Source organism: Pleurodeles waltl, chromosome 7, assembly GCF_031143425.1.
Source record: "Pleurodeles waltl isolate 20211129_DDA chromosome 7, aPleWal1.hap1.20221129, whole genome shotgun sequence".
NCBI lineage: Eukaryota > Metazoa > Chordata > Amphibia > Caudata > Salamandridae > Pleurodeles > Pleurodeles waltl.
Window position 1 is genome coordinate 966,325,897 of NC_090446.1, and position 26,816 is coordinate 966,352,712.

General features: G+C 46.1%; 1 protein-coding gene across 1 annotated transcript in view; it reads left to right on the plus strand.

Annotated features, from left to right (window-relative positions):
• CCDC40 (coiled-coil domain 40 molecular ruler complex subunit) overlaps positions 1 to 19,174 on the plus strand; it is a 447,448-nt gene extending 428,274 nt beyond the window's left edge. The window contains exons 20-21 of the mRNA XM_069199714.1: positions 4,139 to 4,297; positions 18,720 to 19,174. Coding sequence (XP_069055815.1) covers positions 4,139 to 4,297; positions 18,720 to 18,980 — 420 coding nt within the window. The 3' untranslated portion in view covers positions 18,981 to 19,174. The remainder of the gene's footprint in view (positions 1 to 4,138; positions 4,298 to 18,719) is intronic.
• The last annotated feature ends 7,642 nt before the right edge of the window (positions 19,175 to 26,816 follow it).

The window sequence follows — 26,816 nt, forward strand, 5'->3', positions numbered from 1 at the left end:
TCTGTCCCACTCCAATCTGTCCTACTCCACTCCAAAACAATCTGCCCCACACCATTCCAAAACAATCTGCTCCACTGCAATTCAAAACAGTCTGCTCCACTCCAATCTGCCCCACTCCTATCCAAAACAATCTTCCCCACTCCAGTGTACCACACTACAGTCTTACCCACTCCAATCAAAAACAGTCCGCCCCACTCCAATCAGCCCCATTCCAATCTAAAACAATATGCCCCCTCTCCAGTCCAACCCACCTCAACCCAGTCCAATCCACCCTACTCCATCCCAATTCAACCCACTCCAGTTCACCCCATTCCAATCAACCCCACATCAACCTAATCCACCCCATTCCAATCCACCCTAATAAAATCTGCCCTACTCCAATCCAAAACAATATGCCTCACTCCATTCTGCCTCAATCCAAAACAATCTGCCCCATTGCAGTTCAAAACCATCTACCCCACTGCAATCCAAACCAATATGGCCCACTCAAATCCGACCCACTCTAATCTGCCCCACTCCAATCCAAAACAATCTGCCCCACTCCAATCAGCCATACTCCAGTCTGTTCCACACCAATCAAAAACAGCCCATCCCACTCCAATCCCATCCACTTTACATCAAACCAGCCCACCCCACTCAATCCCAATTTACCCCACTCCCATCAAATCAACCTCATACCGAACTGAATTCACCCTAATACAATCTGCCCCACTCCAATCCAAAACAATCTGCCCACTCCAATCCAAAACAATCTGTCCCACTCCAATCCGGCCCACTCCAATCTGGCTGATTCCAATCCAAAACAATCAGCTCCACTCCAATCCAAAACAATCTGCCCCATTCCAATCCAAAACAATCTGCCCCACTTCAGCCCAAAGCAAACTGACACACTCCAATCCATTTCAACCTGTCCCACTTTAATTCAAAACAACCTGACCCATTCCAATTTGCCTCAGTACAATGCCAAACACCCCAGTCCAAAACAGTCTGGCCCACTCCAATCCAATCTACCTCACCCGAATCCAACCCACTCCATCCCAATTCACCCCACTCCAATCCACCCACTACAACACAGTCCACCCCACACCAATGCAATCCAATCCACCCCAATCTAGCCCAGTCCAAACCACCCACTCCAATCCACCACACGCCTATCCACTCTAGTCCACCCCACCCCACTCCAGTCAAATCCACCCCACTGCAGTCTGATCCACCCTACTCCAATCATCCCACCCACTCCAGTCATTACACCCAAGTCCAATCCAATCCACCCTTCTCTAGTCAAACCCACCCCATTCTAAACCAGTCCACCCCACTCTAATCCAGTCCACCCCACTCCAAGTCCACTGCTACGCAATCCACCTCACTTCAGAACAGTCCACCCCACTCAAATACAGTCCACTTAAATCCACCCCACTCAGTCCAAAATGTCCACATGAACCCACCCCACTTCAGTCGAATCCACCCCACTCCAAACCACCTTAATCTACACCACTTAATTCTAGTACACCACTCTCCAATCAATCCACCCCACCCACACTAATCCAATCCACCCCACCCCACCCCACTCCAATCCAATCCACTCCACTCCAGACCAATCCACCACAAACCACTCCACTCCAACCCAATCCACCCACTCCAATCCAGTCCAATACACCACACTCAGTCCAATACACCACAGTCTGTCCAATCCATCTCACTCCAGCCCAAACTGATATACCTCACTCAAGTCCCCCGCTGCAGTCCACTCCACTGCAGTACAATTCACCCCATGCCAATACACTCTACCTCAGCTCAATGCAATCTGCCCCAGTCCAATCCATCCCAGTTCAGTCCACCCCACCCCAGTCCAATCCACCTCTTCCAGTACATCCTGCCTCAATCCACCCCACCCCATTTCAATCCACTCCACTCCACCCCATTCCAGTCCACCTCACTCCACTCCAATCCTCCCCACTCTACCCCAATCTAGCCCACCCCAACCCAGTTCGGTCCACCACACTCCAACCCCGTCCATCCAGTCCACCCAACTCCAATCCACCCCACACCAACACAATCCACTCCACTACAATCCACCCCACTACAATCCTCCCCAACCAATAAAATCCACCCCACCCCAGTTCAGTCCAGCCCGTTCCAATCCAATCAATCCACACCACTGCTCTCTAATCCAAACTACCTCCATGCAATCCACCCCACTCCAATCCACCACAATCAAATCCAACACACCCCTCCCCAATCTACCCCATCCCAATCCAACAGACCCCTCCCCAATCCAATCTACTCCATCCCAATCCAATCCACCCCATGCTTGAGGCATAAGAATAAGCCCGGCCCTCACAAATAAGTGCCGGTGCTCATCACCGGAAACAACAAGCACAAATTGAGCACTGGGTATAATGTATTTTAACATGACGTGCTAGCGTGAGTGTTGGGAAATCTGACGCTCTGACTCCCCCAATCATACTGACCAATCTACGCCCCCGGAAACCAGGCTTTGTACATCAGGCCCAAAATGTCAGTCTTAGGATTTCAGTCCATACAACAAATCGTAATAAACTCGGGAAATGGAGAACAAAACACTTTAAATCAATGACACTAATATTTAAAACCTGTGAAGAAGGGTATTTTGTATTTTACACAGACTAACTCACAAAGCAAAAAGTCTAGCTAAAAACGATGTCAATCTAAGGGATGCTTGAAGCAGGTGTGTGCAATGTTGCTTACTGTACACAGTGTTTCTGCATGTAACTTAAGAGCTCCTCAACATGACTCGATGCAATCTGACATTACACGGTTTTGTAATGAGTGACACGGCACTTCCAAGCATGCCAATGTTGACTGGTGTGACACACATCACAGCACTACGTAGTATTATTACACAGTGGTGCGCTAAATGCGTCAGTGCTGCCTCCCCAGCGTGACACGGAGCTGCTCCATATAAAACAGACATGTGCAGTATAACATGTCCCTACCCCGTAGGCTTTGGTTCCGAGCCGTAAGCTGAACTGTATCCGACGATCTGTGCAACAGGTGCTAAACCCGCTGAACATTGCTGCCCGATTTGACAGATTCTGTTCTGCAGACTTCGCACTGCCTGAAGCCAGCGTGGTACATAGAACCCAGCTGGTTATTACTGCCCACTGTGACTTCGACTGTGCAGAGATGTCACCCTGGCAGGTGTTTATATGCTGGTGACGTAGCTGCGGGTTTTACCTGAAGAGATAATAACGGCCCGCCCTGCTTCTAGACGCAGAAGAGGCCTGCCGGCAATGGCAGAGGCTGAAACATCGAGAGATACACATTTTATTGTTAAAGGATAAAGGGCTGTACGTAATATGGAATATTTACAGTTAATGGTGGGAAAGAGCCCGGAGCTTTAAGGAGGACGCAGGAAATCCACAATTATAAAACACTTTCCCTTGTGACACATGTGTGAGTACTCCAAAATCTTTAAAAAAAACAAGTTTGAAGCTAAACGAATTTAGCACACGGGCCCTTGAAATGTCTATTATCCTGCCCACCCCCTGGACCTTAAAATGTCTCGGATCTTGCCCATCTCCAATCCTCTCTCTCCCCCACACACGGGCACTCAAAATGTCTAGTACCCTGCCCATCTTCCCCCTCCCACCATCCTTCCAGATCAGGGCCTCCAACTGGAATCCAAGTCCAGTGATGAGGCAGAGAAGTATATATGGTAATCCCGCTCACATCCGCTTCACTAATTATCAAGCAGCACCCTATAAGCTGTGAGTAGAGACATTTTAAGGCATGGGCAAAGGTGCCACCTGGGAAAGTGAACTTTCTTATAACTCACTTATGTGTATTTCTCCATCTTGACCTTAACTGTATAAACCAATGTTGTTAGGCAATATAGGGTTAGGATTAACTAAAAATGGGTAATAAAATTTAACTTTGTTCCAAATAGAAGCCCCTCTCCCCAATTTTTTCTTATCCTGGACCCCCAACATTCTTAAGATGCCACTGGGTGTGAGGTCTGTGGCCTCAACATCTTCTCACACTCTTTCTTCCCCAATACAATATCGCGTGGGATAAAATGAAGGTCTGAGATACATGTTGGTCATTCGCTTCTCAAGCCATGAAAGGTTCACACTGTGTCTTCCTTTGCTGCTCTTAGAATGCCGAGGAGTGTGACGGGACCATCCGTGAGCTGCAGGACTCCCAGAAATCCCTCTGCGACGCCATCCAGGAGAAGCAGCTCCGCAGTGCTAGCCTTCAGTCCAACAGCGATGCCATGGACACAGAGTGCGAGAGGCTGCAGGAGAAGAAGCGACAGGTACACCGCCAAGACCCTGCTGTGGGAGGGGCGGGAGGCTCAGCCCTACGTATGCGCATGCGCACCTGGGTACCGCCATCTGGACTACTGTGAGAGGCTGCTTTCCAGTGATAATGTTTCTGTAGCGCTTCTGTGTAGCACTGTGTAATAAGGGAGCGCTTCTTAGTTCTCCCCCTCTGTAGCATGGCCCATTCCTTTGTTTCCTGTGACCAACATTACTGCCAGCATTCCCGTCTCCACCTCTCGGTATCATTTACTCCCCTCCTCAATACTGGGCAGCAGCTCTTCGCGCTCAAGTGATAGTAATCAATATGTGCATGCGCATTCCCACCTGTGGCATGCCCCCACCCCCATTTACAGTAAACTGAAGGGTCGAACTGGGAACTCAAAGCAGCCCTGGCAAGTTTGTCAGACCAGCCCCCGGCCGGGGGTGGGGGAGTGAGCATTGGCGTGATGAAACGTAAGGGGACCTTGCAAAGTACCTGTAGGGCCCCCTGGACCTAGTCGGAGTCCTGTCGCCCGTGCACAGTGTACTGTGCTGAGGGGGAACCCCTGGAGCTCGCCGACCCCCTCCCCCGCAAAGGGGCCTTTGTTACGCCACTGGGAGGGAGTGCGAAGCACTGCTGCTTTTCTTTTGTTACTGTAACACCACCCATATACGTTTAGAGACTTGTTTATTCTTTAATACCGATTTTACTTTGTTGGATAAAATCTCCAGATCAGTCCTTGAAATGGCAAAATAGATGTGCAGGTACTCCTTATCAGAGTAGCTGCATATTTTTTAGAAGTGCTGGTACTCTCTAATTAAAAGTATTACGTTTTTGTTGAAAAGTGCAAGTACCCTCTCTCTCAAAATAAAAAAGTGCCGGTACCCCGTACCGGACACTACCGGCCCATTTAAAGCACTGCTCCAGGTTTGACCAACTCGTGAGAGCTCTGATGATTGAGAAAAAAATGATCCTATGAATGCGGAAATCGAGGCAAACTCCTTCTTTACACCGATGGATACATGAAAAACCAGAGTTGTTTTTTCTTGAACAGTATGCCCTATAATTTTTTTCTTAAAAGGTTCTAATACGTTCCATTTTGTCATCGTTGTTTAAAGCCTTTCGCCTGCTTGCAACTTCCATTTATTTCTCGGGGGCGATATTGCAGCACTGCTGCAAACCGCCCCCAGTAACAAAACCGGCCCCGGGTAAAACGCTTACAACCAGCCATGGCCAGTCAGGCCCTGGTAAACTGCAGCTGGTGCTAAACTTCAAATGGGTGCTGCAGGTGGCAGCCGCTGCTGTCCCCGTTTCTCATTACATTTCTTTACAAATTCGCACCCCGTACACAGACCCCTAGGAATTTCCTTCATGACTTAAAAGGATAAAAGGCCTTTCTCCTTTCAGCTATTTGGTTGCTCCGCCTTGGTTTTGTGAAAAGCGTTGGCAGCGTTTGCTGGTTCAGGACTTTCGACACCTTCTCTTTCAGCTAAAAAAGCACCACCACTATGTCCTCTGATTGTGAAGAAATGGTAATTCAATGCCGAGATGCACAGGGGCTGGAATTATTGTCACCAGACAGTACCTCCGTATGGAACTTTGCTCATTGTAAGTTAGAGGCCTTGGAATAGACAATGTCTACGTGGATAATGAATTACCATGCAGAAACAAAGTGACACAACTTTGCTAAAGATGCAGTGTCTCGTTCCTACATGACAGAAAGTGTTCTGCACTGGGGCAGGCATGCAGGAGAAGTGGAAACGAAAACCACTTTAGTTGTGCATTGAGCGCATGCAAGGAAGGTGGAGCACGAACAAAGAGGGAACAAAATGATGACTGGAGAAGGTCGCTCAGCAGCACAAATGAAAAGAAAAAGCATCATGTATGGAATGTTGGCTCAGCCCACAGTCCGAGATACTCCCAAGTCCTCATGCAGGAATCATCATTTGCCCTTTGAGTGAGAGTGAGGATGATGTGTTTTTACTGATGATGGCCTAAGAAGTACCTAAATCACTCATGGTCCCAGTCTATGTGGAACTTGGTGATCAGTTGGTAGACTTCAGAGTGGACAGTGAGGCATCAGTGAATGTGGTGGGGTCCCAAAAACTGATCCGCCTATTCCCTAAATCAAAGGTACAGGTGTCCAGAAAGAAGGTTTATACAGCAGCAAAAAGCACATGGCTGAGCTGCTGAGGAAAGGTTCAGTCAATGCTCCAGTACCGTGAGAGAGAAACAAAAGTTGAGGTCCATGTGGTGGAGAGACAACAATTTACACCATATATTATGTGTCTCAACACCGCAGAACAGCTGAGGATGGACTCCTTCACAGTTGGGGGTGAAGAAGCAATGCAAATGAGACACGTGAAAGCTGAGAGCAAGTGTTCTGTGGTTCAATTGCAGATAAATGATCACCAAGTGCCATTTAATAGCAGTGGAGCGTCCGTTCACATCATGCTATTGGACACACTTCATGAACTTCAGCCCCCTCCAAAGCTTATACTGTTGAGCATAAGAGTGTTCACATGGGCGGTCTCAAAACTAATGTGGAGTCCTGGTTCATTCACACAGATAGTGGGACATAAGACATGGTTGGTTCAAACTACAATCCATGTACTGCAAGTAAGTGCATCAAGTGCATGCCCCCTCAGTTTTTCAGCTGCCACAGAAATGGGACTGATATCAGTCAGCTACCACATACAGTCAGATCTTGAAATTGCCCCAAAATTCTCTTACCTGTTTTATGGACTAGGAAAACTGACGTATTAAGGTGCAGCTGCACACCAACAAGGATGTTCACCCGTAGCCCAGAGGCACCATCGGGTTGCCATCCATTTGCAGAGATCTGTTGAAAAGGAAATAATGAATCTACTGGAACTTGACATAATTGAACACTACACAGGCCCACCCCATGAGTTTCGCTACTAGTAGTAGTACCAAAAAAAGTACACCAAAGGAGAAGTGCACTCCAAGCAAGGCTTTTGAATGAGAAAGACTCCCAGGACTGCACATAGCTGACATAATAACACAAATAAATGACCCAAAAGTATTCTCAAAGCTTGACTTAAGCAAAGGGCATCACCAGTTGGAACTGGAAGAGAACTGCTGATATGTCACCACTTTGTCAACAGTCATAGGTCTAGTCAGACATTAGCAGTTGAGTTCTGGCATCTCCTCAGCAGCTGAAATTTTCAAGATTTCATCATGCAAATCACCCAGCCAGTATCCAACGCCCTCAATTACAGGGATGACATATTAATATTTGGGAGTACCAGACGGGAGCATGACAAGGTGCTCCTAAGAGTGTGTCAACTGCTCACAGATGCCACACTGACACTCAAATCCAGACCCAAGTTCTTTAGCCACATCTTCTCAAGGAATGGAATAATTTTGGACCCTGGCAACCAGTCCTCCCCAAGATGTGAGCACCTTACGATCCTTTCTAGGCATGGCCAGTTACTGTGCACAGTACATATGTGACTACACCACACTAAGTACACAACTGCATTACTTAACAAAACAAAATGTAGAACTCCAGTGGTCATTGGCCTGTGAAGAAAGTTTCAAGACATTAACACAGCCATTGAGAAAGCAACATTCATGGTGTACTTCAACCCTAAACTCCAAGGGGAAGTCACAGTGAATGTGAGCCTGTTAGGGCTAAGAGCCATTCTTGAACAGCAGAGTGGTCATCCAAATTCTCAGAGGCACATAGTTTGATATGCGTACAGGAGTTTGTCTGACGCTGAATGTGCAAACTCACAGCCAGAAAAAGAAAAAGAAAGTTTGGCAGTTGTGTGGGCATGTGAACATTTTCGTTTGTTTCTCTATGGCAAGCTGTTCATAGTTGTCACAGACTGTCAGGTTCTGCTGACCTTATTTGGCAACCTCAAAGCTAAGGTGCCTCCCAGAATTGAAAAATGGGGATTGTGGTTACAGTAATATGACTATGACATTATTTGCAGCCGGGAAAGGAGTACAACCTGGCTGACTACTTCTCATGAGTTCCACTACAGCTGACAACGTCAAAATTCTTGGTAGCTGAGGAATACCTCAATTTCATTATATAACTCGAGCACTCCCATTGCTCTATCTGTGGATCAGGTTGCTGCAGCCACTCAGAAGGCACGGACATGGTCAAATGGCTGATTTTCACACAAAAGTGGAAACTAAAAAATAATAAAAGAAGCAAAGATAGCTGAACTACAAACGTTTTTCAACATTCATGATGACGTAGAGATGACCCAGGAAGGGACTGTACTGAGAGGAACCAGGATTGTTCTTCCTAAAAGTCTAAGACAAAAATCCATTGAGTTAGCTCATGAGGGACATCATAGCATAGTAGCCACCAAACAAGCTTTCGATGAGGGGGTATGGTTTTTGAGAATGGATGAGATGATGGAAGAAGAACTGAAAGCTTGTCATATGTGCTGTTGTCTCTCAGCAAAGACAATGCAACACCCCATAACAATGTCAGATCTTCCCAGAATGTGTGGGAGAGGGTAGCCATAGATTTTTTTTAAAGACCTTTCACAGATGGCACGTTCCTGATGGTACTCATGAACACTCGCGATTCCCACTGGTTAAAAGTGTCTCATGAAAAAGTACTAAAAATCTTGGATGATACATTTGCAATGTGGGGAATTCCAAAGATCCTAAAGTCTGATAATGGCCCTCCTTTCAACAGCAGAGAGTTCAAAGAATTCCTGACGCTCCTAGACATTGACCATCAACGCATTGTCCTGCTCTGACCTAAGGTCAATGGTGTAATTGACAGTCATAGGCACCTTTAAAAGAACAGTACAGAGAGCGTCTGTAGAATGGAAATTGACCAGGCTCTGTGTCAGATCTCACAAGCGTACCCACAACTCCTCACTTGCAGATTGGACAGAGTCCTGCCACCATGCTGTTTGGTTGAGAGGTCCGAACAAAAATGTCCTAATGGACTACAGCATGATAAGTGGGTATCCCAAAAATTAAGACATCAGATTACACCAAGAAAGAGAAGAGGAAAGTGTATGCTGACACCAGAAGAAAGACAAGATAAACCACAATTGGCTGCGGAGACTAGGTAATAGGAAGAAACAAAGACAAAAATCTGACACCTCATTTGCTATTGCCCCTTTCCAAGATGCAAGATGGCCGGGGAATTCTGTCACTCGAGATGTCGCACTTTAAACAGATAATACAACCCTCATTGCAGTAGAGCACTGTTAAAGGTCAGACATTTGAGCCCCAACTGATCCCCGGCATTGAGAAGGAGCCACCTAAGGGGAGCAGCGAAGGAACAACACCAGTGGTCACCAAGAGATCTGGACAGCAGATGCGTCAGCCTTGCAGACTGGTTGAAGAGATCCAAGGCTCATGTCTAAGACCTAGTAGACATTTTTATTCGGGGGAGATGTAATGTCGGGTACTAGGACCTGGATGGGTGACTCCACTAACCCTGCTAGAAAGTGGGTTGCGGTTTGGGCATGATGGTGCAGAGGTAAAGGCAGTGACATGGAGGAAAAAAGGGAGAGCAGTGTAAAGGAGAAGGCAAGAAGAATGAAGGTGGTGGTTCCTCACCCCAGTGTCTGCTCTTTATTTCGTCCCCCTTACCCATGGGGACTTGACAATGCTCACAATCTGCCTGAATTCCTAGTTTATATTTCTACGTGGTGCACTTGCCAAACCATGAACTTAGTACTGATAAAATCTAAGATGAAAGTGCCTAACAAAGCTGACTACATTAGCTAAAATGGAAATGTTTTTAAAAGAAGGAGACTCATAATAGCAGTAAACACATGCAAAATCTATGCAGGAAATCTGGGACCAGATGTACTAAAAGACTGCTTACAAAAAGAGGTTGCAAATTTCTTACCAACTTTTTGGAACTGGTTTTGAAATGCGACCCATGTTCTAATAGGTTGAATCACAAAATGTCCAGTTGCGGAGGTGAGTGCAGTGAAATACCTGCCAAATTAATTAGGCTCTTGGCTATTTCTCAACCCCTTGTGATTGGCTACAAACACAGGGATGGTGACTTGTAACGAACATCAGATTGCCATCCCTGTGTTTGCATTCCGAAGCAGGAATCTTTTTTTAAAATTTTTAAAGAGCCTGTGTATTTTAATGGAACCAGTGAAGCAATAACTTGCACAATAGCCATGCAAACCACAATTTGCACTCCAAATGTTACAGATGCAGTTTGAAAGATCATAAATTACATTACAGGTCACATTAGATATCACTTACCATTAACACTATGAAATAGATTAATATAAATGTTCCCTCGTCTTTTGGAACTCTGTGGCTCAAGTCCTGACAGATCTCTTATCTCTTCTTGCCCAGACCATCCAAGATGGTCAAGACGTTGGCTAGTTCAAAGATTTGTTGTGGGTTGGACATCGTTGATTCTATAGGCAGAGCCAACAGCACCAGTGTTGCCATTTGCCGCTACACCTGGCTGCGGTCCACTGGTTTTCCAGGCAATGTCCAGTCATCCCTTATGGACATACCGTTTGGTGAGACTTACCTGTTTGGGGTGGAGGGGGTAAAGCAAAGCTCTTGTGCCTATCAAGGAGAGCAGGGCTGTGGCATGCTTCTTGGGCTTATCTACCCCACCTCACTAGCCTCATCAGCCTTACCACTCCTTTTGTGGCTTTGACAAAGGTACCCCATACCAAAAGCCAATCCATCCCCATTGTGGTGCCCAACAGTGTTATGGTTGTGGCTGTCATGCCCACCCTCCCCGCAGCCAAGTTTAATGTGCTGCCCAGTCCACTACCTACCCTCCTGCAAACCCCTTTAGCATACCCAGTTGGAGGCAGGATCAGACGGTTCTTGCTGGGTTGGCAGGCCATAACATCATGACATAAGATAGATTGGGTCTGGCAACTTGTTCAGAAGGACTATGCCCTCCCTTACCTCTTCTGAGCTGCTGCACCTTCTACCATCTCCTCAAGACTAATGGAGGACAATTTTTCTGTTCTACAACAGGAAGTGCAAGCCCTTTTGGCCAAAGGGGCTATCGAGAGGGTGCCTATGCCAGAAGTAGGATATGATATGACTGCTACTTTCTGGTGCCGAAAAACAAAGAATACTTTAGACCTGTGTCTTTTCAATGCTTTCCTCTGTTACAAAAAACTCTTAATGCTCACACTGGCCCAGGTCTTGCCCACTCTAGACCCCAGAGACTGGATGGTAGTCTTGGACCGCAGTTTGCCTATTTACACATACCTGTGTTGCCAGTCCTCAGCTGTTACCTGTGATTCGTGGTGGGACAGGAGCATTTCCAATTTGCTGTGCCCCCTTTAATCTCACCAGTGTCCCTTGAGTGTTCATGAAGGTGATGGTGGTGGCAGCACATCTTTGGAGGGCCGGGGGGCTAGTCTACCCCTACCCGGAGAACTGGCTGTTGAAGACGGGCTCTCCCCAGGCAGTCACCAACCATCTTCAGACTATGGTGAACCTCCTGTCATCTCTGTGGTTCACTATCAACATGAAAAATCATCCCTGACTCCTTCTCAGATGTTTCCTTTCACCAGAGTAATTCGGTTGTGTGCCATTCTGCCAGTAAAGATAATCCAGGACAATCTGATAGAGACTTCTAGCTGCAGATTACTTACCTTTGAATTTGCTGGTGTCCGCTTCAAATCCGGAATTTTTTGCTGAGCAATACCCTGTGCGCACCATCGGGTGGCTTTGTTCGGCTCCCCGTGGCATCGTTAGAGCTGTCTGTGACATCACGGTCGTCTATAAAAGCACCACTCCGGCATGCGTACGTCAGTTCTTTGCCTTCCGGGCTGGTTAAGCGTAGGTCTGGGATCAAGCTACCCTCTGCCTTTTTTAGCAGGTTTTTTCGACCCTTTTGTAGCAGATTTGTTTTGGCTGTACGAGTATGTCCTCGAGAAGGAAGGGGTTCAAGCTGTGTGGTGCATGCCATCGTGCCATGTCGGAGACGGATCCCCCCCAGGTATGTCTCTGGTGTCCCTGACAGAGACCACGACTCCACTTGACGTCAGAAGGCGTGACTCCAAGGAGGTCACAGTCCCGCTTGAGGAGGAGGTCGCAAGACCCCTCCAGGAGCCCTAAGTCCTGTTCTTCTCATTCAAGGTCCTCTGGGCACTCGGGAGAGAGGCACAAGAAAAAGAAGAAGTCCAAGCGGACTTCGACTTCGCCATGCCCGTCGACCGACGAGGTGTCTCGGGAACGTTGACATTCCGTGCACAGTTTCTTGGAGCTGATCCCAGGGCCAACTTCACTTCTCCCCCCATCCGGGAACCGAAGGGACCCCCACTCAATTTAAAGGATTTTACGAAGCCATGCACCTCGTATTTGAGCAGACTGCCCCCGCTGTTGAACCTCTGGGCCCCAAGGGGTCGGCAGGGACCCCATCGATTTCAACGCTGAAGGCTTCGACCTCAGCACCATTGGGGACCCCGGGATCCGATATAGATCTGGATCGATGCCGGTTCCACACAGTCTGCCTCCTCCAGCTTCGGTCCCCACGTCGACGCTCCCCCCACTGCCGGCGCCCACCAGTGGTGTAAGCACCATCCTCATTCCGGATGATCTGCAGCCGGCACGACGTCGTCTGACCCCGATTCCGACATCACAGTGCCGACAGGGCCCAGATCAATGCCCGAGGCTTATTTCGAACAGCCAGGCGCAGCTGAGGACCCTTTAGAATATAGATTGGAGTAGGACTGTTATGAGGATCGAGGGGAAGCCAATGTACTCAATACTTCTCCAGTTACTGGCATGCTCTCACCTCCCTCTGTGGCAATGGAGGAGGGAGCTTCATATGCCATGGTGATGCGTAGAGCAGCTGAGGTATTGGACCTAGAGTTGCCTACGGTGCTGGTCAGGACTAACATTCTGACAGAGGTGCTTCAGCAGGGGGTATCCACATCGGAGCCGATGTTACCCTTCAATGAAGCCCTTACTGTTTCCTTGCTGGGAATGTGGTCCAAAACCAGCACAGGGGCTCCTGTAAATAGGACAATCGGCCAGGGCCATCGACCAACTCCTACTGACCCTATTTTCCTCACCGAACACCACACCCCGGAGAGCTTGGTGGTCCAAGCCTCCACTTCCCATGGCGCCTTTGCTTCTGCTCCCCTGGATAGGGAATCCAAGAGGCTGGACCAACTTGGAAAAGAAGATGTTTTCTTCCTGTAGCCTAGCATTGAGTTCCGTAAACACCTCATGCCTACTGGTCCGTTTTTCCCATACTTTATGTGATACGGTGGCACAGGTGCTGCCCCAGGTCCCGGAGGGCATACAAGGGACACTCACTCAAACTGTCAAATATGGGAGCGATGCAGCCAAGTTTACGATTCGGTGTGGTTTGGACTCGACCAACTCATTGGGCAGGGCAATTTCATCGACAGTGACCCTTCGATGCCATTCCTGGCTTCGTACGTCTGGCTTTTCGGGGGATGTCCAGGCAAACCTGACGGACATGCCCTTTGATGGCTCACGCCTTTTTGGAAAAAAGGCAGACTCAGCACTTGAGCGGTTCAAGGACTTTCGAGTTACGGCCAGATCCTTGGTCCTCTCAGCGCCTGCTCACCAGCAGTCTGCCTTTTGCCTCTTATGAGGCTTCGGAAGGGGTGTGGTACCACGCCACCCACAGGTCAGCCACTGTCCTCCATCATCTCCGACTCTATTGCGAGGACGAGGTTGTGGTACCTTCAGACCCAGAGGGTCAAATGGGTCTTGCAGATTATACAGAAGGGCTGTTCCCTCCCCATCTAGTCTTTCCCTCCCTCTTTGCCTCCATTAAAAGAACGACTCTGCGAGGAAGTTACGGTTCTCTTGGACAAGGGAGCCATAGAAAGGGTCCCGATGTCAGAAGTAGGCAATGGTTGTTATTCCTGCTACTTCTGATTTAAAAAAAGAACAAGGGTCTTCGCCCTATCTTGGATTAAGGGACGTCAATCTCTTCCTAAAAAAAGAAGAAATTCAAGATGCTTACTCTTGCTCAGGTCTTGTCTGCCCTAGACCAAGGAGACTGGATGGTAGCATTGGACTTGAAGGATGCGTATTTTCACACACCCATCCTGCCCGCCCATAGGTGCTAATTGCGGTTCAAGGTGGGCCACGAGCACTTTAAGTTTACCGTGCTCCCCTTCAGTCTCACCAGTGCCCCTCGGGTGTTCACCAAGGTGATGGCAGTGGTAGCAGCTCATCTGCGCAGGTTAGGGATTGCAGTCTTCCCCTACCTTGACCACTGGCTTTTGAAGGCTCCTACACCTCAGGCTCTCATCAACCACCTTCAGACGACAGAGAACCTCCTGCATTCCTTTTCATTGGAGCCGTTCTGGACACAGTGCACTTTAGGGCTTATCCCCTTGAGCAACTAATCCAGGATTTTCAGGTTATGATACTGATGTTTTTGCCTCTATCCTGGATTTCGGTGAGACAGACTCTGAGGCTCCTGCATCCTGTTAGTCAAGCATGCCAAATGGCATATGATGGCTCTGCAGTGGGACCTAAATTTCCAGTGGGCAGCATCAAGGAAATCTTACTGACACGGTTCAGATCTCGGAGGGAACTGCAAAATACCTGCAGTGGTGGTTAGTGAACTGCCATTGTGTCAGAGGCACACTCCTCTCCCTTCCCCAGCCAGATCTCACAATAGTGACAGATGCGTCACTTTTGGGATAGGGGGGCCATCTGGGAGAGGTGGAGATCAGAGGTCTCTGGCGGAATCCTGACTCCATATCAACTTTCTGGCGCTCCGAGCGATCCAACTGGTATTGAAAGCATTTGTTCCTATTGTGAAAGGGAAGATAGTGTAGGTGCTCACGGGCAACACCACTGCAATGTGTTACTGCAACATGCAGGGCGGTGTAGGGTCGTGGACTCTTTTTTCAGGAGGCTTTGCGTCTCTGGACATGGCTGTAACAACAGGGCATAACTCTGGTGGTTCAGTATCTGGCAGGTTCTCTGAACACCAGGGCGGGCAAACTCAGCCTTCGGTGCCTAGCGGATCACAAATGATATCTCCATCCAGAGGTGGCACAAGGACTATTTCAGCAGTCTGGAGAGCCTTAGTTAGATCTGTTCACCTCCGCAGAGAACGTGCAATGTCAGCGGTATTACGTGTTGGAGTTTCCAAGGCTACGCTTTTCATCTCTGCCAGAAAGTGCTTTACCAAAGGTAGGTAACTTGTTCATTTAGGTGTTCTTATTGGTAGAGATATACTGTGCTCATTCTGCACACTTATGTGGCCTTTCATCATTTCTTTCAGAATGCTGGGAATTTTCTCTTGTTCTCTGCCAAGCAGAGCACTCAGATACACAAACCCAGCTTACAGTTCGAGGACCTGAAATCTCTCTTGCCCATTCAAATGTGAGAACCGTTTAAATTTGGGTTTGCAAACTGTCCTCAAACCCAAATTTGAAGACCATGTACAGGCTCGTGCCCAGATATCACTAACATTTAAACCTTTCAAAGCCCACACAACACATTTACACATTTTTGTTACTCGATTTTCTGAAATATTAATAAACAAACTTACACCAAATCAAGCAAAAGCGCTTCCTTGAGTAACTTACTTGGATCTACTTTCATACCAAGTTTCGGTAAGTCAGTTCACCCATATTTTCTCTAGTGGAGGCAGGGGCGGCTCCTCCGTTAGGGCGGAGGAACGTCACCCCCTCCCACCAGCAGCAGAAGCTGCAAACCTTTCAGAATGAAAGGATAATAAACTGAAAGGGGCGGGCCATGGAAGGGACTAGCATTGAGGGAGAGTGGACAACACTTCCCCTCAGAGCGCATGTGTGTTTGGCTGGGCTGGAGAGAACTGTGTTGCTAGGCTGGCTAGAGCTTACACAGTCTCCCAGTCTGCCTGGGAGCGCCCTGGCTGGGCGCTCCCAGCCAATCCTGATGCTGCTCTGAGCACCATCAGGATTGGCCTCAGGGCAGGCTGGGAGCCTGTGCCTGCACCTGCGGCGGGAGCAAGTGGAGCGGCGCTGCGGTGGAGAAGGTAAGTTTTTTAATTTGAAAAAATAATTAAATGTACCCCCCCTCCCCACGTGCTGCACCCGCTTCACCCCTTATTAGCTCTGCGAGCCGCGACTAAGTGGAAAGCATAGAATCCTATTGGAGTTGAAATGGGGAACACCTCTTGCGCCCACTCCCCTGCCCCCTCAAACCCTCTTGGACAAAATTTCTCGATTTGGTGTGATAAACCCAAATCAGATTTTCCTATTGAACAGGTTTTCCTGCAGATTTGTCAAAACGCTATAAAGTTATTAAGAAATAGAAAGTGGCTCCACACTGACAACTGTGATATAACTACATTGTAATATATATTTCACAGGTGCAATGGCGTCTCTCAGATAAGATTGACACCTTAGTCCATAGGAAATCTGTTTTTGGATACGTACTAACTTAGTTCTGCCTTCGACCAATCACTGCCAGTGCTAGGGGAAAATACATTTTAGGGGAATAGCTAATAGCATGCCATATTTCCCGCAGGTCGGTCAAAAGACTGAAAAGGTTTAATAGAGGGAGGGGATGCGTCCCTCCACTTTTACAGTAAAATTTCCCACAAGAATTGTTGCTGCGTCTGTAAATCCAACGCCTTTGAATGGACACAGTGGCCTTCCATTCATTGAGTGCCTTTTCTGGAATTGGTGAAAATCTGTAAAGCGGTTTTGAGACATAATGCAAAACATGAGTATCCAGTCTGCATGACTGGAAATGAATATATTGGAGAAAAAAATTGGACCGTGTGTGTGCAAAGTACAGAACACAAGTGTGCGTGCACACTCCTTTCTACACGTGCACTGAACACTCAGAATTGTTTCCCTCCCGTAGTTTGCACATATTAACAGTAAACAATTGAACACAAAAGAAAAACAAGCCTTTGCAATGCAACGGATCTCACATTACGTCGAGTTAGAGCTATTAGCATTGTAAACTCCTAACCTGAGTTTTCTTGACACATTAAATGAAAAGAAAAAAACAAGTGCGATCGCCCTGTGTAAAAAAACAGTGCGATCGCGGAGCGAAATAAAGAGAAAAAGTAGTCCAGAAACCTTACGGAAAACATTCAGCCTTGTATGTTTCCAGTAGTTTACCGGTGCTCGAGGAGGGCTTAACACCGAAAAAGGCAAGACGTGTGCATGCCTTTAACGAATGAAAACAAGCGGATTTTAAAAGGCAGGCCCACAAACCAATGTAAGTGACTGACATGACAGGGGGGTGATTAAAATCCTGCTAAAGAGTGATTAGAAGAGGGGCACAGCGATTTGCACTCGCCCCTAATGAAAAAGCTGCAAAGAACATGGCACCCAAATCTGCATTACTCATAAGTGGGTAGGGGGTGTAATCCCACCACTGACAAATATTTCTTCCCAGGCTCCTGTGACAGGCCAGTGAGAAAAAAAAACCTGAAAGGCCATCGCCTTCCAGTCCTTTGGCATGGCGTCCCCAGCGAGGCCCAAGGGCAGGGGTAGTTATCTGCTACTTTACTCAACTTGCATAAGGGCTGAAAAGAATGCTTCCTATACCCTCTTGCTTTGCCCAAGTGTGGAAGAACAATGTAGCGTTATATCAGGGCAGCTTTGAGCCGCTTAATGTGCCCCCCAACCCACTTGTTTTGGCAAATGGTGAAGTGCGGGGAAACAGTAACCTCATTCCTCACCCTTCACTGACAAATTATGGGGGAAACTCCTACTTTCACCCCCCTCACTTTGGCCGCGGATGGGGGCAATGTGCGTCCTTCCCTGACTTTCGGCGAGGTAAGTCCCGTCCTTTGCCTCCTAGCCGCTCACACCTTATCCCAAGGTATGGGGGCTGAAGCATAAACTGAGCAGGAAGCGCCCTTTCCTACTCTCCGTTCACAGTGGAACAGGAGTGGGTGCAAGGTGACGTGCTCCTCCGCAGCTCACATTATGAGCAGGCCATATGCCATACTGCACCGTGCACAGTAGTGATCTGGGTACACAAGTGGGTGTCAGGTGACCCGCTCGTTCGTGACCCACAGCATTGAGGTGATCACGGAAGAGAGTGTTCGAAGGCATATCTAATGTATTAGTGCTAAAACTACAGGTGTACTGTATTGTACATCTGCCTTTGTGTGAGATTGAATGTGTAATCGCTTTTCTCTAGCCTCCCCTTTGACCAGAACTTTAGAATTTGCCCAAAAAAGCGCAGCCATTCTGTTTGCCTAAAAAGATGTTTGTGTGTATGTGTATGTAAATAAAGAATTAGGTTCATGGTTGCTCTGCCTATTATTTTCCTCTTTCGCACCTCAATTAGATACCTGCCCTATTTAAACTGTAACTTGGTTATGTGACTTAATGCAACATTTAGGTCTTTTTCCTGACAAAATTAGAATAGATCATGTTAAAAGATGCTCCAGCTTGGGTCTCTGTTTTTTTGCTGTTTTTGATGAGTTGCCCGGTAACTGCTTCCCTTTGTCCATCTCCCATCAGAACCTCTTGGAGATAATCGCGCACCAGACCCGCCAGAAGCACCTGCAGGCGGTGAAGGAAGGTAAATACACGCCTCTGTGCCGCAGCGAGCAAGGCCTGGACTGCGAGCAGCAGAAGCAGGAGAGCCGGATGCATAATATCAGCACCATTGTGCACCAAATCCAGCAGGAGTATCCACAGTTCCAGGGAGCCCTGCGGAAGGTGAGCCTGGCTCTGGAAGCCAGGCTTGGGACCCCACAGGACACTGAGAGAACTCAGTAGGCAATGTGCAGACAACGTGGGCTGGGAGATGCTGAGAGATGCTCCATGGAGAAGAGGCCCAGGAAACTTTCGATGCAAAAGTCTTGTCATCTTTAATTTTAAACACAGTTCTGGTTACAAATAATAGAAATCTGTAATAAAATGCACAGGAAAATGATTGCCTATTGTATCAATAAACTTACTGTGCAAAGACATTATCTGGCTGTGGGCATATGGAAACTGAGTCACTGAGACATAAATGTTCACTCTGTTAATTGTTATCCCTCTGCTCCAGCATCTGCCAGAATAGAACAGTTGCAGTTATGAGGCAGATCTACTTCCAGCTGCCAACCTCGCTAAAAGCAAAAAATCTTAGGGCCTGATTTAGAGTTTGGTAGATAAAGTGTATTGGTGGAGGTCTTTATCTTCACTGTCCCAGGAGACCTCCACCCGCCAAATTTAGAGAAGTAAAGAAGTCAAAACCTGTGTGCTTTCACAGAAGTAGTGTTTATCATTCAAACAGTTGTGATAATTTCTTAATCCTGCAGCTGAACCAGGCTCCTTATAAAGTGCAGGTGTTTTGTTTGATCTTTTGGTCTCACACTTGCCATTGTGATGTATAAAGCTTGTCCCTTAAATGCACACAAATGCCACATTGCTCTTAAACACCTTCTCCTACATAATTTATTAATCATGGTGTTTCCTTTTTCTGGTTGGCATGTGTGAAAGCTTATGCTTAATACAGCAGGGCTTTGTTGGTCATTGTGGCAACCCAATTACCAAGGCCATAAGCTAGATCTGTTTATTATGAAAAGTTACAGTAAATCCACTAGGCCTAATTTATTTATTGAGAAAAATTATATATTAATGTCTATAGATATTTGAGTCTAAATTGTTATTACGCTATTAACATCTATAGAGAGGTATTTTGTTATGTGGAATCCCATAGTTTACCATAGTAAGCAAGGGTATTAATGTTGGTTTACTCCTCTGACAAATCGTGGAGCTAGCAGATTTGCACAGTGCTAATCCCTGTTAGGCCCTCTTAGAAGACCCAGTATTTTCTTTGCCAGCTTGAATGTTGTTTACATTTCTAAACTTGTGTCTCTATGCCTAATGGTTGCCGTGTTGGAAAGCTTATGCCCAATGCAAAAGGCCTGAGTTGGTTATGGTGATTAGCTTTAGGCCTGTTTGATTCACTGGTAAATATTATGTCCAAAGCTATAGGTCCATTTCATTTTCTTTTCATCTGAAACATTATGACAAATGAAGTATTTGTGAAAAGTATTTGCTAAAGCCAATAACCCTCGAATGGTGGATTGTTTTCCCTCTGTGTTGCAGGCTGTAGAAAGGTGATTTGTTACATGAAATTGTACAGAAGACTACAGTAAGCAAGAGTTTTAGTGTTTGTTTGGCCACATGGCCTGGCTAGTGGCTTGCCGGGGTGGGCAATGGCTTGGGAGGGTCGGCGCAGCTAATTCTTTTGGGGATTAGGGGGGTCATGCAGCCTTCCCTCCGTGATTTAAGGCCTGGACACCCCATCCCCCAGGGATGCAATCATTATAATGGGGAGGGGGCATGCAGCTGACTCCTGAGCCTCTGGAAGAGCAGAGGGACCAATCCTCCAGGGCTGAAGTAATGTTTTTTAAGAGGAGGTATGAACACCCCCTTCCAGAGCCTCAGGTAGACCCTGGGTCCCCATCCCTTGGGGCTAGTGTTTTTAGGGGAGGGGGATTGAATGTCCCTGGAGACCTCATCCAGTAGGGCCCGAAAGGAGACGGTGTCCCTGAGACCTCACCTCCAGGACACTGCTGTGTTCACTGACGGGGTAGTGCAGGAAGGGAATATAAGTATGAATTCTCTCCCTGCACTTTCCTGGGTAGGGAACATAGCTTTGCTCCTACCCAGCAAGGAGCAGAAATAAAAACTACTCCTTCCGAGTAGCAGAAAAGTAAAAGAGCTGGTTACCACTCCCACCCTGGATGGGTGATGGTTGGGGAGCCGGCAGGGGCTGTAGGGGCCTTGGACCCCAGCATAAAAAATGTTGTGTGGTATCGTGTATGGGATTCCAGTGTTTAAACAAAAGAAAAAAACTAAATGTGGTCAGCTCCTGCACAGTCCCACTGAATGAGGCTGCTTGCAGGGAGCCGGTGGACCGTGGGGACCTTGGGGATCTGCCTGCAGCCCCTATCGAAAACAAAAGTTGTGTGTCCCGAGTGAGACCGGGACACCCACAAAAAATACCCATCAAAAATGAAATGAGGAAAAAATAATAAATGAGCTGCTGGAGCCTCCTATTTATTATTCACTGCTCCTGGGAAGGAGTGCCCCATGATGACCTTAGTGGGCTACTTTACATATATTGTAGTGCATGGGGTAGGCCCAGTCAGGGCAGGGGCACCAACATCATATTTTTTAAGAGTTGTGGGGGGTTGCAAGGAGTACAGCAGCTTCCTAGAAATAATTAAAAAAAAGAATCCTATGGTCCCTGGGTCTATATAACATGACCACAGGAAAAGTTTATATTTTCTTAAGCAGCTGGAGCTTTTGCTTTTCAGATTGGGACTGCAGGGACCCCTTGTGGGTGGTCTTATGGCTGTATTGTGTGACTTGAGAAGTGTAAAAGAAAGACTGACATATCTTTAATGTTGTTTTGCAGATAAATGCTTTATTGAACTATTTATTGACAGACATTACAATGATCCCTGACAAAACCAATAGGCCTCACTTTTATATATTGACAGTGACTTACATAAAAAAACAAGAAATTCACTGAAAAAGTAAGGGTTAAAGTGACAGTTATAGTTAGATATTCAAAAACAACTTTAGAAATTCACTGAAAAAGAAAGGTTAAATTGACATTATCTGTAGGTGACAATGTAGGTTGCAACATAGTTGCACTGCTTATACCGTCACATATTACACCACTCATGCCTCATTCAGTGACAGCATTAATAACTTCACTGATGACATCTAAAATTATATTATTTAAGACAACACTGAGCATGACAGGGGTGCGAGTTATAGATACTTCAGAGCTCAAGTTATAGAAACTTCAGTTACCTGTATCTTGATTGCCACCTAACTATATTGTTAATTTAACCTTTTTTTTTTTTTTCAGTGAGATATATATATATATCTATATACCTATAGATATATATATATATATATGTGTGTGTGTGTGTGTGTGTAAAATAAGAATTACAGGAAAGAGTAAAAAAAGAAATATGATCCAAAAAATACTGTCACTCACAGGATAATATAGCCAGTGACTGAAGCGCTCCGCTTGCATTGATGTTGACAATCAACATGGGGCAATGGGTCAGCAATTTCAGACATTGGCTCTACAACACTATGGGTGATGGCATTTTTCTGATCACATGCACAGTCACATGAGAATGACTGTGTTTCAGTGACAGGACTGATGGCCTCGTCCTTCAGTTTTCCATCACCCCTCCCCCCCATTTCTTTCCTTCAGTTTTTATTTTCATTATTTTTAGAGCATTGTACAGCTACCCAGACAGTACTAACAGGCTATTTGCTTGCTGTCCGTGTAATCTGCAGTGCACCACATCTCATGAATAATATCGCCTATAAATTTCATTGTTTTACCAGATGCAGAAACTCTTTCATTTGAAAAAATAAAAAGTCCTAATTAATGGTCTCTTAGCTTCTCTCAGCACAGCCATGTATTCTTCAGGGAGATTTAGGTGACCATATTGTATGAGTGTAGGAGCCATGCAACCAATTTCAGAGAGTAAATGTTGGGATGATGAATCTGGCCTCTTAATTTCTGAAGAAGATCCACTCTGCACAGCAGTTTGCTGTGTGGACACTCTGAGAGGTGAAGGAGGTTTGTGTACTACCACTGTTGGCCAATCTGGAGCAATGAGAATCATTCTGGCTTTCAAGTGTGAGAGCCTGGTGATCACTATTGGCAGTAGGGGAGTTGGAGGAAAGGCATAAAAGAATTTGCCTGAGCAGTTGATACATAGGGTATTCTCCAGTATGCCTGGTTGGTAGAACCTCCAGGCAAGGTTTGGGCATTTCTTCTTTTATCCATCTGCAAAAAGATCGATTTGAGGAAAACCCCAATCACAGAAGATCTTGTGAAGTACAGCGTTGTTTAGAACCTATTCATGATTTTCTTGAATAGCTCTGCTGAGAATGTCTGCCTGAGCATTTTGGGTTCCCAGATGGACAGCTGTAATCTTGAGATCCCTGGAAATGAGCCACTTCCATATTGTTTTTGCTTTAAGGGACAAAGGTCTGGATGTCACTCCCCTGTTTGTTGAGATTATTATTTATTTATTTAGTTATAGTATTTATAGAGCATGCTGTGACCGTGACAGGCATCCTGGCACTAGAGCATCTACAAAACCTGACGGAAGTAGAACAAGGAGGAAAGAAAAACTGGCGGGGAAAGTCACTTCCACTCAGGAAACAAAAAGGTCTTCAGTGTTTTTCTGAATTTTAACAGATCTAAGTATGCTCTTAGCAGATAGTGCAGATAGTGCATGGTTGTGGTATTGTCCGTTTGAACAAGGAGACAGTCTGTTCTGAACGACAGGATGAAAGCCTACAGGGCTAGATGCACTGCTCTCAGTTCCAGAAGGTTTATGTGGTACGACTGTTCATTCAAAGACCACAAACCTTGAATCTGTAGATGGTCCATATGAACACCCCAACCTGTTAAGGAGGCCTCCGTCACTATGGCTTAGGCTGGTACGTCTTGGTGGAAATTAATCTCTTTGAAGAGATTCTCTGAGTGGCTCTGTCTCCCAATTTCCAGAGAGCTGATTCCATTGATATTCCGGATGTTGTTGGAGAGGCCACATGATGTGCATGCAGAACCAGAAAGATGCATGACCACTTTGAACCCAGAAGAGAGAAGACTTGTCTCACTGTTGAATGGGATATGTTCTTCAGATTGCAACATTTCTGGAGGGTAGATAATTGTCTCTTATCCGAAGGAAACTCTTTTGTGTGTACTGTATATAGAACTGCACCCAGGTAATGCAGAGATTGAACAGATGTTGAGATAGATTTGTTGTGATTCACTTGTAAATGTAGTCGATTGAGAGTCATGATGGTTAGATGAAAATGTTGACTTGCTTGCTACTAGGAGGATGAGCCAATAGTCCACATATGAATAGGCAAAGATTCTCATTTTTTTGAGGTGGGGTGCTACAACCGCCATAGATTTAGAGAAAGTTCACGGTGCAGACTTGAGGCTGACGGGAAGGACCTTGTATTGATAATCATCTTTTCCTACCATGACCTCAGGAACCTGCGATGGTTTTTGACTATTAGGATGTTTAAATTGGTATCTTGCAGATCTATGAGGCATAGCCAGTCCCCTTGTAGGAGTTGATGGTAGATCTGCTCAAGAGCCAACATCTGAATTTTTCTTTGCAAACTTATTTATTCACTTTTTTGAGGTCAACATTGGGTCTGTATTTGTTTCCTCTTCATTCTTTTTCACCAGAAAATAATGGGAATACATTATCCCTTAGGTGAGAGGTGCAACTTTTGTGGCTGGTTAAGGGAACAATATCCAGAGCCCATTTGTCAGTCTTGCGGGAAAGATTCTACTCTTCCGACTACAGGACTCGATAATGGATGAGCGGGAAGATCTGACTAATTATTTTCCAGTTGGTTTGCCCGTTTGGGCAAATTGTTGCTTACCTTCTCTGCCGCTCCACTGACGTCTGTGTTGTTTGGGGTCTGGTTGGGGTCTGTGTGGCTGTTGCTTCTGAAACCAATAAGAGGTTTGACCTTTAGGCATAAGGTCAAAATGATCTTCAATAATCCTTTCTTTTCTCCACCCCAACAGCCATAAGGGTGTTCAGTTCCATCTTCATGCAAGACATCTCAACATCAGCATGAGATCCAATTAAAGGGAGAAAAGAGAGATTTAGGGTATGGTGTCTTGCTTTTGGCTTTAACTCTGCAAGTCTGAGCCACAATGAGCGACTGAGAGGTAGCCCATTACAATATCCATGTGTTACAAGAGTAGAAGTATCATCTGCAGCACTGATGATTTGATTATACACCATCATGCCTTCATGGATGATCTACAGGAAATTTTGATGTCTGTGGCTCGAAAGATCCTCTATGAATTGTTGGACAGAATCCCAAAGAAATCTGTCCTACCACCCCAAAAGTGCAGAAGCGCGGGCTGCTTTCATTGTGACCGCAGAAGTTCCACATACCTTTCTTCCTACAGAGTCCAACTTTTTTCTGTATTTTTCAGAAGGAACAGTGAGTGAAGGAGCAGTAGCATGCAACATATGGGCCACAAAGATAGTAAAGAAGGATCTTGATCCGGAGGCTTGTATTTTTGTGAAGGCAGGGTGGGGCAGCCTTTACAGAAGCTGGTGTCTCAAACAAATCCATAGTAGGTTGCAAGAGTCGGGTACCAGTGGTAGTAGAGGTCTAGAAGCGGACCTTTGGTGGAGCATCTCAAAGATTACCAATGTGGAGGTTTTCTAGTTGGTAAGTCAATAGCTTATTGGCTCCTCTGATGAAAACCCCCTGGAAGGTATTAATGTAATCTACAGGAGATATTCTCGGTGGGGGGAAACCTGTAAGAGTAGTATTCTCGGTGTGGTTGAATCTGTAAGAGTAGCTGTATACGGAGCCAAAGATGAGGTACTATAAGGGGACCATGAAGACCTTGATCTGGAGGAAGAAAATCTTCTTCGCCATGAGCCGTATATGGCAAGCAAGTAGGTGCAGACCTCTTGTCGATGCCCTCAATGTCAAACGGGAGCAATGTGTTTCTCCAGATTTTCTCTTTTTGTACCTCCCTCTGCTGGAGACCCCAGAGCGTGACTTAAGGGCACTATTAGAGAGTACATTCACTAGTCTCACTAGTCAGGGAATCTTGCCGTATGCAGTGCTGTACTTGGCTATTTAGGCAAATTTCTCTCTCTCTCCCTCAAAGAGTGCCTGGAGAGGGTCTTGCAGTGGCATGATAGTCTGGCAAATATAGGATACAGATTCTGTTCAGGTCTGTTTTTGCCATTGTTCTGCCACAATCTGTGCAGTTGGCAAAAAGGGATGGCATTTTGCTACAGATTAGATTCATTTCCTGTCAGGAAATGATCTAAAAGTACTCTACGCCCTAAAGGACATTAAGTGAATCAGCTTTGAAAAGCGTAAGATGGAAAGTGTTGAGGAAAAAACATTAAAAAAGGCAGAGTGCATGCTCTGGGGTCCTGTCAGAAGGAGCCAAAAAAAAGTACTGGGTAAACTGCCTCCTACAGGCAATGATGGGACACTGGCAGTTAAGAGGCCCTTAAATGCAGTGTCCTATTTGCATTATCAGTGCCGCAGCCCTTACTGGCTACATTGCTATGGTTTGCTCCTTATCTTACTTTAAAAAGATGTAAAAAGCATTTATGAAGGACATTTTCAAAAGGTCACTTGTGATTTGCTTAAGTGACTTCTAAGGGTATGGCACTTTTTCCATTCTAAATATTAAAGTAATTCAATAAAGATTTGCAATATGGTCTATTTTTAAGGTTGCAAGGTTTAACATGTCTGTCACATGTGTTTCCTAGCCTTTCCAAAGTAAGGTGAAGTAGATGTGACTTTGAAAAAACTGCTCTGGTTTCCCCTCACATGGGCGGATCTATTCACCATCTATGATTTCACTGGAGAGTCCCTTGAGAGAGAACTAGGATTACAGGTAAGAAACCATTCCTTCTTTGCTCTTCAATGGCAATTCTGTTTCAAAGTGTGATTTTTGTTGCATCTATTGTCTGAGCTTCAGGTGCCCAGTTAGTGGATGATTTATTATCTGTGACCTTTAAAAAGTTGCAATCTGATAGCGACTTCTAATTGCAGATT